The sequence below is a fragment of the Protopterus annectens genome, chromosome 1.part0, assembly GCF_019279795.1.
Source record: "Protopterus annectens isolate FY-2018-M chromosome 1.part0, PAN1.0, whole genome shotgun sequence".
NCBI lineage: Eukaryota > Metazoa > Chordata > Ceratodontiformes > Protopteridae > Protopterus > Protopterus annectens.
Genome location: NC_056725.1, coordinates 1,767,281,536 through 1,767,294,224, shown reverse-complemented (window position 1 = coordinate 1,767,294,224; position 12,689 = coordinate 1,767,281,536). Strand labels below are relative to the sequence as shown.

The 12,689-nt window shown below is 42.8% G+C and overlaps 1 protein-coding gene across 1 annotated transcript in view; it reads left to right on the top strand.

The window, feature by feature from the left end:
- Nucleotides 1-9,127: 9,127 nt before the first annotated feature.
- The window catches only part of PCMT1 (protein-L-isoaspartate (D-aspartate) O-methyltransferase), a gene marked incomplete at its 3' end in the record, with an annotated part of 730,767 nt that continues 727,205 nt past the window's right edge, over nt 9,128-12,689 (top strand). The window contains 1 exon segment of the mRNA XM_044069289.1: nt 9,128-9,450. Coding sequence (XP_043925224.1) covers nt 9,243-9,450 — 208 coding nt within the window.

The window sequence follows — 12,689 nt, the reverse complement described above, 5'->3', positions numbered from 1 at the left end:
TCTTAAAAATCTGTACCAAAACACCTTTTCTCCATTTCTCAGACATCCACTCACTTTCCAAGATTTCATTAAGCAATCTGGTTAAAAACTCCACTGCCATTTCACCTAAACACCTCCATGCTTCCACAGGTATGTCATCTGGGCCAACAGCCTTTCCATTCTTCATTGTCTTCATAGCTATCCTTACTTCCTCCTTGATAATCCATTGTACTTCATGATTCACTATCCCTACATCATCCAACCTTCTCTCCCTCTCATTCTCTTCATTCATCAACCCCTCAAAGTACTCTTTCCATCTCCTCAACACACTCTTCTTGCTTGTGAGTATGTTTCCCTCATTATCCTTTATCACCTTTACCTGCTGCACATCTTTCCTAGCTCGGTCCCTCTGTCTAGCCAATCGGTACAGGTCCTTTTCTCCCTCTGTAGTGTCCAACCTTTCATACAACTCTTCATATGCCTTATCCTTCGCCACCTCTCTCTTTGCCATGCACCTCATCTCCTTATACTCCTGTCTACTTTCTTCATATCTCTGTCAATCCCACTTCTTCTTTGCCAACCTCTTTCTCTGTATACACTCCTGTACTTCCTCATTTCACTACATGAAAAGAGACATAGAGGAGCTCTCTGAGCATGTGGCCCAGGCCGGTATGACCCTGACCTTGAGTAGCATCTTACCCTCACCAAGAATGATGCCACAATATGAAGACAAGATGATCAATTTCAACAATTGGCTTAAGTACTGGTGTCATTCAAAGGGGATCCAATGCCTGTCAGCTTGGGATGATATGCTCGACAAGCCACGATGCTTCGCTAGGGACGGCTTGCACCTGTCACCCCTGGGCTTTCGGATATTGGCAAAGGCTCTTGCTACCCCCATAGTGCCTTTTTTAGGCAAGGCTCAAAAGTTAAACCCACCTCCATAGGTATCACAAGGGATAAGAAACTAAGAGTAATGCTACTCAACGCCAGAAGTCTAAACCTCAAGATGCACGCACTCGAAACTCTCCTTAGCATGGAGAACATCGATATCTGTGCAGTAACAGAAACCTGGTTCAGGGCTCCCGAGAGCACCCCAGCACTACCAGGTTATACCTCATACCATGCTTTTCGGCCCCAAAACTTGGACCGAACCACAAAGGGAGGGGGAGTATCGATATTCATCAAAGATACCCACACCTCCAGGTTGGTGGCAAAGCACGAAGCATCAGAGACTATCCATGTGCAACTAACAGTGGGTAAAACTGCCTTCCAGTTTATAGCCTGCTACAGACCACCCTCCCAAACCCAGGAATCCCACTCGGCCTTCCTGAGAACACTGGAAAATATGAAGGTCTCTCCAGACATCATTACATTGGGCGACTTCAACTACCCAAACATAGACTGGGAGCATTACTCTAGCTCCAACACCCTAGCCCAAAGGTTCCTAGAATTTATAAACTCAAATACTATGGGACAACTTGTTACCACTCCCACAAGAGGGGAAAACATACTGGACCTGATCATCACCAACATGGGGACTCTATGCTCCAGACCAGAAGTGTATCCCTCACTGGTAAGATCAGACCATAAACTAATCTCACTGGATATTCACATCCCGACCCCACCCCCTGCCCAGAAAACCACAGTGAAAAACTTCTCTAAAGCAAATTTCACACTCCTCAAAACCGAGGTGGAATCCTTCAAAGCCCCCGGGCCTGTGGGAAATACGGCCCAGACCACAGAATCCTTTATAAACGCATTCTATGAACACCTTCAGGAATGCATGGATCATGCGATCCCAAATAAAACCAAGACCCAATCCTCCAAAGGCAGACGTCCTGTCTGGTGGACCCCAGCCATAAACAAACTATACAATAGAAAGAGGAAGCTACTAAATGATAGAGCAAAATCCCAAAAAGGGAAGGCATCAATGATCAGTATTAGCAAAAAACTACGGGCACTCATAAAATTGTCTAAGGCCAGCTTCGAGAGAAAAATTGCACAGGACACTAAGGATAATCACAAGGCTTTCTTTAGTTATGTTAGGAACCTGGGTGGTAATTCCCAGATATGCTCAGAATTAGTCCAAAATGACAAAAAATACACCGAACCCACAGACATTGCCAACATCCTAGCTGACAGGTTCTGTGCAAACTTCTCCCCCCCCCCACCAAAAGGGCAAATATCTATCCCAGCAGAGTGCTGCCCCCCTGACATCTCAGATGCTCAGGTAAGAGCCGCCCTCTCCAAAGCAAAAAACACAGCATCAATGGGACCAGACAGTGTCCCGGGCTGCATCCTACATGAACTCCAAGAAGAGCTAAACCCAAACATAAAACTACTGTTCAATCTCAGCCTTACTACAGGATATGTGCCCAAAGAGTGGCGTACAGCAACAGTGGTCCCTCTCCATAAAGGTGGTACCTCAACGGATCCTGGAAACTATCGCCCCATAAGCCTGACTAGCTTGGTCTGCAAAGCTATTATAAGGATCATCATGGACCTCATAAATAAAGATATTGGGGACCTACAGACACTGGATCCGACCCAGTTCGGCTTTGTTAAGGGCAGATCCTGCCTCTTAAACCTGGTTGATTTCTTTGAAACAGTCACCAAGGCCATTGATGGGGGAAGGTGGTCCACACAGCCTACCTGGACCTCACAAAAGCCTTCGATACAATACCCCACTCGGGCATTATAGATAATGCTCACCAGCTTAAATATAAACCCCTATGTCACTAGATGGATTGCAAACTGGCTCAAGGACAGAACCCACATGGTTAGAATTGCTGGAGCCATGTCAGACTCCAAACCAGTTACAAGTGGTGTCCCACAAGGCTCAGCCCTGGGACCTCTCTTGTTCGGTATATATTTCTCGGAGGTACAGGCCAACACGGAAGGACTGTGGCTGACCAAGTTCGCAGATGACTGCAAACTGGGCGCCATAATCGACTCTCCAGCCGACACAAGCATCCTCCAAAAGGGCCTCATAGAAACAGACAACTGGTGTCAGAGCCATGGCCTCAAGCTAAATGCCAAAAAGTGTATAGTCATCCCCTTTGGCAAAAACAAGTGCCCACAAATTACCACATAGGTGGTAATCCATTAAGTACAGAAGAAGTAATTAGGGACCTGGGGACTTAAGTTGATAGCAATCTCTCATTTGACAACCACGTGGCCAAAGTGGTTAGAAAAACATTTTATATAGCCCACCTAATCATGAAGGGATTCACATCTAGATCAGGGTAGGTCATCGTGCCTCTTTACTCATCCCTCATCAGGCCCATAATTGAGTACAATGCCCCTTTTGGGATGTACCTTACCAGACACCTGCAGCAACTGGAAAGACCCCAAACGTACCTCACCAAGAGGATCAAAGGGCTCAAACAGATGCCATATGCTGCCCGGTTAAAGAAACTCAAGCACTACTCAGTGGCATACTGCCTGTTCAGAGGCGATCTGTGCCTGACGTATAATGCCATGTCCAACCCGGAATTAATGGACATGCTGCACCTCAGAAAATCCAAATCCCATCGAGCTACGCACTCAAGAGACTTGAACCTCAGCACTGAAATAAATAGGACATGCTGGAGGGACAGATTCATAACCCAGAGGCTCCCTTCACTCTGGAATAAAATCCCAGTCCAGGTTAGGCAGAGTCCCTCATTGACTCTCTTCAAGAGGAATCTTGATGAGTGGATGGGAGATCGTAGGTTTACCCTGGGTATCACTTCTGTGTCACTGTTAGACAGAGGCACAGTATACTAACCTCGAAAAAGGGCATAGCAAAATAAATTTAAAATGGGTGGTGAAAGCCAAACACATTCTGGCTAGGCTTATAAATGCCCTAGGGCAGACAGCCTAGTATGAACCTATGAACAGGAAAAATATATTTCACCAAAGAAATTTATAAGAAAGTATAGAAAAAATTGATAGAAAATGGAAAGTAACAAAATAAATGAACAGCAAGCGGAGTGATTAGAAAGAGAAATTGCTGAAAAAGAATAGGATGAAGTATTAAAGGAAGTGAATACAAAGTATGTGTCTGGACCAGCTGAAAATTTTGATATGCAAGATATAGAAAGGAATTATTTTAATTAATAAATGAATCTTCTTCTTCTTTCGTCTTTTCCCGGTTAATGGTCGCCACAGCGGATCACCTGTCCGCTCATGAGTGGCAGTGGAGTTTTACAGTGTCGAGTTGCCAGCCCGGCACCCAACCTTCCACAGAAGGCACACACATGCACGCACGCACTCACACCTAGGGCCAATTTAGTGTGTCCAATTCACCTACAGCATGTTTTTGGGATGTGGGAGGAAACCGAAGCACCCGGAGGAAACCCACGCGACCACAGGGAGGACATGCAGACTCTGCACAGAAGGCACCCCAGCTGAGGATCGAACCAGAGAACCTCTTGCTGTGAGGCAGCAATGCCAACTGCTGCACCACCGTGGCCGCCCTTTAATTAATAAATGAATGAATTTAAGAATTTCAGGTAGAAAGAATTGTGTAAGGGATTTAGCAAGCAACACCAAAAGGTACACCGAAACAAAAAGTACACAGACAAAGGAAACCAAAAACAACAAATTTCCAGCACTCTTAGTTACTAAAGGCAATGTTATTATTAATTCAAACATTTATAAAAATAATCCAGTGTGTCTCTCATTGATTTAAATTCATGTAAAACAAAGATGAAAGGAGAGATAAGAATTTGGAGGCCAAATACATTAAGTAATGTAGATGATAAGATTATATGATAATTTATACAAAAGAAGTTTATTAAAGTGATACATGACGTAATATATGAAGATACGTATGATATATTTGAAAAGAAAGTTAAAGGGATGTTATTTTTTTTTTAAAGGGTGATATAGTTTTATTTGCATAAGGGCTAAATTTAATTCAGAAAGAGGTGCCAGCTTCTATACCTTATATACTGCCTTGGCTGCAAAAATCTTGCAAAGTCCTCTTATTTCAAGCTGTATTAGGAAATAATCAACCCCATGTGCAAGGAGAACCTACTATTCAGCATCATTATCCATATTGCTCTGTATGAAGGAAGCTGGATTTTTCCTACCATTCCCAGGGTAGTTGCATAGCAATAAAACTGCATAGTTGGGAAAAATATACTCCCCATCTGATTTGACCACCAGGGCTTTTATAAGCCTAGCCATGCAACCCAACTATATTTGGGATAAATATAGCCCCCAGCTGGTTTGACCACCAAGGCTTTTGTACGCCTAGCCATGTAACCCTACTCAATTGTTTCCCTATGTATCATGGGCATATATTACGAGGGAGGATGTTAGGAGGTTTCTAGCACTTATGGGGGGGTATGTTACTTTGGACATTACCGTCCGCCTCCATCAGAGACTTGGGGGTCAGACCAGGGGTGAATTACAGATTTCCCCATCCATTGGTCACAGGTTATGTTTAAATAAAGTTTTGGATGGACTCTGCTTCACATGGATTGGGATCCTGTTCCAGAACAAAGGGATCCTCCGAGTCAAATGTCAGTCTCACCAACATGTCTTGCTTATGTCACAAGCAAAATTTAAATCCTTGGATCTAGTGATCCTGATGCTGTTAGTTTTGCAGATGTGTAAAAGTCCATCAGAGTTGGATCTACGGCTGCCTTGCAAGCTAGGCATAGATCACTTCAGAATAACTAGTGGAGAAATAATACGGTGATAGGGCTTTAAGACAATCTACATAGGACAATGTTTTTATACTCTAGATTCGCCCAGAAAGGAACCTATGTGGGCATTCCATCTGTTTCACATGCTAAAGAGGGCATTTTACTTAATAATGGGTCTGATAAGAGCTGAATATAGTGGCACTATGACCTTCTTGGACCTGGATGCCATGCTCTTACTTGTAAGTTGAGTGGCACAGAGTGATTTTCTTTCTACCTTGGCCACATGTTGGTCAAAGGCTAGATTACTCTAGATGTTCCCAGATCCCTCATTAGTGGGTCAAATCTTTGGGTTGTCTTATCAATGGAGTAATTACCCTGGGTGGCCGTTTACCCAAAAGGCACGAAAATATTTAAGTCCATGACTTTGGCACCTCTCACTTGTCTGTGTTAGGCCCTCTTGTAAGAGGTTTGCATCAAACGGGGGAGTCTGCAAAAGCTCCCAATTTGCTGTCATCTGTGAACTTAGTCAGTCAAGGGCCCTTCACATTAGCCTTTACCTCCGAGAAGTAGATGCTAAACAGGAGCAGTCCCAGCAAGGAATCCTGGGGTACTCCACTGATGACCCGTCTCATAGTTACGGTCACTAATCCTGACTTCCTGGGTTCTGTCGGTGAGCCAGGTGACAATCCAGCAGGTTTTTTTTTTAGGGGTCTATGCGCAGTTCGGTAAGCTTATCAACTATACCAAAGTAAGGTACTGCTTCAAATGCCTTAGCCAGGTCCAGGTAGCACAATGTTCCAATATTTCCATGCCCTGACCATCTCAAAAATGTTCACCAGTTTTAATTCACAGGTGTGCACTAGGCTGATGACCATAAGGGCCTTTTTTAATCTAGCCCTACATCCCAAATCTCTTGGCAAGTTCTGGTACTCTTTATTATAAGGGTAAGCAGGGTCTTGGGAAATTAAACATTTACAAGCAGGGCCTAGGAGGTGAACCATGACGTAGTAGGCAGGATGTTCTCTTGACAAAGCCAAACTGTTTGGGTCCAGTGTCTGACGGTTGCCCATGCCTTTGCTGATCTTTTCCAATATAACTTGTTTCTTTGTATGGCATATTAGAGCAGTTAGACAGAGTTATATTTTTCTAAGGTCATAGGGGCCGAGTACAAACTCAGAAAGCAACTTTAAGTAAATAACATGCATGGTAAATCCCAGCAGGAGATACATGCCGTATGGGATTAGTTATAGGATTAAGAGGTCGAAAATAGTAGGAACGGACATAAAACCTACGGTATACACAAACATTTAACTATTGCATTCTTTTAATTTTATACTTTAACTTATTTCTTAATTTACTACGTACTTTTTCATGTATGTGTTTTGGAAGCAATAACGAAATAGGCGATATACCCAGTTGCCTGCCTGGTGGGCGTACTGCGGCGTGGCTGGCGCCCAGTTGACAACCTGTCCTGGCCCGCCCACTCTCTCGGCACTTTCTCACGCTTCTACTTAATAATAAGTTGCTTATATGAATGTCATTATTTTTCTCTTATATTGCATTCAGTGCATAAATAGAGAAAAGCGTTTGTTTTTAGCGACTTTATTTTATTAAAAACGCTTAAACTTTTGACTCAATATACCAAAATGACGAATGTTAAGAGTACAACTCCCGTTAGACAGTAAACGCGTTTGCCCTCACAGAACGAAGGGAAACTTTGCAGCTGAACTCTACGACTTACCGTCGACAAACTCATAGCTCTCAACAAGTTATGCTATGCTAATTAGGGTTACCACCTGTCCCACTTTGCGAGGGACAGTCCCTCTTTGGGTAGTTGTGTCCTGACAAAAATCCAGCGGTCCATCTCCTAACACCGACCACGATTATATTTATATTCACTAACAGACATTCATCTATTTTGAACTTCGCTGGCTTCACCCACCATGGATCATGCAATCCATAAGGTCTGCACGCCGAATTGATACCAGTCTACCAAGGAGACTTGGTGACCAGGTTTTGGAAGGTGGTCAGGTGGTCTGCAAGCCTGCAGATTGGCCCCCAATTAGACCCATCAGCATAGTCTTTAAGTGTGCGTCAAAGTGCCTGGGCTCTCCTCTTAAAAAGTGCCAGTTCCTGGCTTCCCTGAGTTCCTTCTGCAGTTCCTGGTCGAACCAGAGGACCCGAGACCAGAGAGATGGCGGTGTCGAGACGTAGACCCACACCCGACTGCAGGACCGTATTCGGCTGTACTGATCAATAGATGCCAAGGAATGTAAGGCGTCTGAGGTGATGGAGGGAGAGGGGTGTAACAGGTACAAAGTAGATGCAAACCATGTCCTGAGATTTTAGGACAAAATTATTTCCCATTTGTATATGAAATGTGTGAAAATGTATGAATGACAGGTAGATGTGTTAAATTATCAAGTTTTAAAGAGATTTGCAGTTTGTTACAGCGATATGTGTTAAATTAGCATTTTATACAGAGATTTACACTTTGTTCTAGGTGTTAAATCACACTGATTTTGCTCGTTTAGTGGGAAGCTGTCATTATTGTTATTATTCTAACAACTTGCATATTATTAGCAACTGTATAGATATGGTATCTTGTAAAACTCAGTTGAGTGTATGGATCCGGGACACCTTTACTTTCCTGCTGCCATTACTTTGCATTAAAGCATTACAGGAGCAGGCGGTCAAGTCAATTTGCGGCGATCTGTACCTCTTTAAATGTAACTACTAGTAACCAGTAATCACCACTGTATTTATGGGTGTTTTTTAAATATGTGATGTTTCTAACTCCAAAATGTCCCACTTTGGCCATTTGAAAAGGTGGCAACCCTATCTGCGTGATAACAGTTTTATAACATTTTATACAAGACCAAGCAACATTTTAAGCAGACATAGATGCACTTTTAAAACTAATATGCCATTTATTTTTTCTCTCCAAGACAGACATACATTTTTTATGTGAATAGGCAGTACACTGGTATATAGCCACGAAATAATTAAAAACGCTTAAACTTTTGACTCAATATACCAAAATGACGAATGTTAAGAGTACAACTCCCGTTAGTAGTAAAACGCGTTTGCCCAGGAAAAAGAACGAACGACTTTAAACTTTTTCTACTCGACCTCGTCGACAAACTCATAGCAAGCGCTATGCTAATACCATTAACTTCAGATATTGGCAGAATAAGACCATATGAATTTATATACATTCACATTATTTATAACGAATACCATTATTTTTTAAGTCTAATACACACTTTTAAGCAAAAGTCCTGCACTTTAAGTTAAAAGCAGGTTTAATTGCACTATAATTGCCAAAGTCAAAATCGAACCTTAGCGCTTCCCATCTACCTCATCAAAAGCGCCTGCATTTAGCTTTTAAATAACTTCTGGAATAATCACGCTCTAGGTGTGATCGACTGTACCAACTGTAACGTTGTTTCATAGTACAAGGAGCAGTAGCTATACTTGTTGAGCTGTAAGCCTTTGGTTTTAATAGTTACCTACTCTATCAGTTCTTTAAAGGGACAATATATAACCTGAATACAACACGTTACAAATGTTTTTCTACTGAAACGGAAAATTCTCGACCTCCCCTCTTCCGTGCGGTACATGATGCCGGCCTATCCATCTTCTAGCGCGGAGGAGAAGGAGGTTGTTGATGACGTCTCGCTTGTGGAAGTTGTCAGCGTTTTGGTTAAGCTACTGTGTGCAGGATTTGCATTGACTGCCGCGCTGTATCTCTTTCGTAGTGTCTGTGTAGCTATGGCCTGGAAATCAGGAGGCGCAAGTCATTTCGAACTTGTCAACAACCTCCGCAGTGAGTGCAGGCGCCCTGTTTTCAAATTATGACAGTTAAATGCTGCAGTATCTATGACACTTGGCAGGGTCATGGGGAAGTAGAGGGGAAGCATTTTGCTTTAGTTTTGGCTCTGTGGGAGGTTAAGAAGCGGGATGTCACTTCATGCAGTTAACATTTTAAGATCCAAGTGTAGCTGTTTCGTTAAGGGGAGGGAAAATACAGAGGGCGGACCGACCGTGCACTAAATATTTGAGTGTCATCACTTACTGACTTTATTGATTTATTTTTCCGGTACCTGTGATGCTGATGAAATAATATACATTTTAGTTTGGGAGGATATTACAGGGTTTAAGTTTTATTTAAGAAACAGAAAAAAAAAACTGGGACAGTGAAGTTCGCTTGGTGCCAAGTTGTAGTTTGTCAGAGTGTGAGGGGCGGGGCAGAGCTTGACCTTTCTGTACAGTATAGTACATATATAGTACACTGTGTTTAGACGTGGGACCCTTTAGTCAGCATTTGGGTGTCTATATAGAGAAACGCTGTTAAGGGGCTTCAGGCCTTGATTGAAAGATTCCAAGAATGTTCTTCCCTGCATCTGTTTACTAGCTTTATTCTGTTAAGGGTTGTGGGGTGTCCTGCAGATTGCATTACCTCTCCTTTCAGGTGGTTTTCCAGTTTTTGACCTGAAGCATATTTAGGTTTACTCTTAGTGTAGGGTTACCACCTGTTCCACTTTGGGCAGTTGTGTCCTGCAAAAAAATTTATAAAAATGGCAAATGTTCTGAGATTTTAGGGCAAAGTTATTTCCAATATTTTATGTAATAGTTGCATAAAACAGTTATTCTGTATTTGAAACACCTAAATGTTATAAGAAACAGAATAAGCAATTAAAATGCTACAAGAATAAGCTTTTATTTAGGCAAAAAAGTGAAGTTCTGTCCTTTGTACTGGCCGTGGGGATGTTTTGGCCTGCAAAATCTGACGTTTGTACCAAAAATGTCCCACTTTGGGCATGTGAGAAGGTGGCAACCCTATCGTAGTGATGTTTATTTTTGCACAGTTTTGGAGCACAGCATATACAGTTATTGTGTTAAGTTCACTCGACTTGTAATAATTCAGTCAATGCTTCAGCTTTAAAATTGTCAGCCATAAACCACAGTGATGGTGTTTAATTTTAATTTGACGTCTTCCGTTGTCGGAATGTGTTTCTTATATTGCAGGTCACAACTGTTTTAATTTAGATTAAAATTAAGTAATTATTTGCTGTATTAAATTCGTTTTTATTTTTGTTATCAGACGCTGTTGGGGAGACGAAGCAAGAATATTGTATTAATATATTTTCATTATGTATGTTACGTTTATGTGTTTGCAACTGAATGATGATGGGGAAGATAGTACAGTGTGGTCATGACTCCCTTTGGTGTTTTAATAATTAATTGATACAGGGATGGGGGTCTGGGGTCATGAGTGAATAGTCCTTGTTGCATAACTTCAAGGCATTGCTGTTTACCATCTGTCTTGACCGTTTTGCTGTAGACTTGTAATTCTGTGGGCGTGCGTTGATTTTATGCATGTTATTTCTGACATTTTAAGAATTTCTTTAGTTGTTTTAGACTTCTTTTCTTGACAATTTAACGTGTGCTGCTCTGTGATAAACAATAACTGCATTATTAGGTTCACATGTAAGTACTAGGCTATCTGCCCGAGGGCATTTATAAGCTTAGCCAGTGTGTCGGCTTTCGCCGCCCCATTGATTAAGTAACTGATCCTCTCTCAATCAGAGCCAATGAAGTGATCCTAGGGGTGTATTTTCTGTTACCCATCCACTCGTCAAGGTTTCTCTTGAAGAGTGTTAGTGAGGGGCTGTGCCTGATGTAATTTGGAATTTTGTTCCAAAGCATGGGGAGTCTCTCTGACAGGAATCTATCTCTCCAGCATGTTCTATTTATCGTTGTGGCGAGGTTTAGCTCGGTAGAGCGAGTGGCTCACAGTGACTTGGATTTCTTTAGGTGGAGCACGTCCATCAATTCTGAGTTGGACATGGCTTTTTAAGTCAGGCAGAGATCACCTCTGAGTAAGCGATATGCCACTGAGTAGTCTGAGTTTTTTCAATCGGGCTGCATAGGACATATGTTTGAGGCCAGTAGTCCTCTTAGTGAGGTACTTTTGTGGTCTTTACAGCTGTTGGAAGTGTCTTGTGAGGTACATCCCAAATGGGGCATTGTAATCTGATGGGTCTAATGAGTGACGAGTAGAGAGGCATTATAACCTCTTTAGTTCTAGATGCGAACCCTTTAGTAATTAGATGGGCCACATACGGTTTCCTTACTACTTTGGCAATATGATAGTAATCTCTCCTTTGACAATCTACCTGGGTCCCCAGATCTTTTTATTACTCCTTCTGTATTAAGGGGGCTGCCACCTATGAGGTAATTCGTGGGTGTTTTGTTTTTCCCAAATGTGATGAGTATGCATTTTTTGGCATTTAGCTTGAGGCCATGACTGACACCAGATGTCCGTCTTGGTAAGGCCCTTTTGGAGGATGTCCGTGTCGGCCGTTGAGTCAATTATGGCTCCCAGTTTGCAGTCCTCAGCGAACTTGGTTAGCTATAGTCCTCCTGTGTTTGCCTGTACTTCTGAGAAGTATATGTCGAACAGTAGGGGGTCCCAGGACCAAGCCTTGCGGGACACCACTTTTGACTGGTTTAGAGTCGGACCTGGAGCTCGCTTTTCTTGTTGTGTGAGTTCTGTTTATAAGCTAGTTTGCAACCCATCTCGTGACGTAGGGGTTTTTTTGGGCTGGTGAGTTTTTCTGTAATACCAGAGTGGGGAATGGTGTCAAAAGCCTTGGCGAGGTCAAGGCAGACTGTGTGAACCACCTTTCCCTCGTCTATGGCCTTGGTGACTGTCTTGAAGTCAACCAGGTTTAGTAGTCATGATCTGCCCTTAACAAAGCTGAACTGGGTCGGGTCAAGTGTTTGGAGGTTCCCAATTTCTTTGTTAATGAGTTCCATGATGATGCGCTCCATAGCCTTGCAGACCAGCTAGTCAGGCTTATGGGGCGATAGTTACCAGGGTCAGTTGTGGCCCCTCCTTTGTGGAGAGGAATAACCGTTGCTGTGCGCCATTCTATGGGCACGTAGCCTGTGGAGAGGCTGAGGTTTAACGGCGTGGGGGCTCGTTCTGTAGTTTGTGCAAGACGCAGCCTGGATACCATCTGGTCCCATTGACGCTGTGTTTTTGGATTTTGAAAGGGC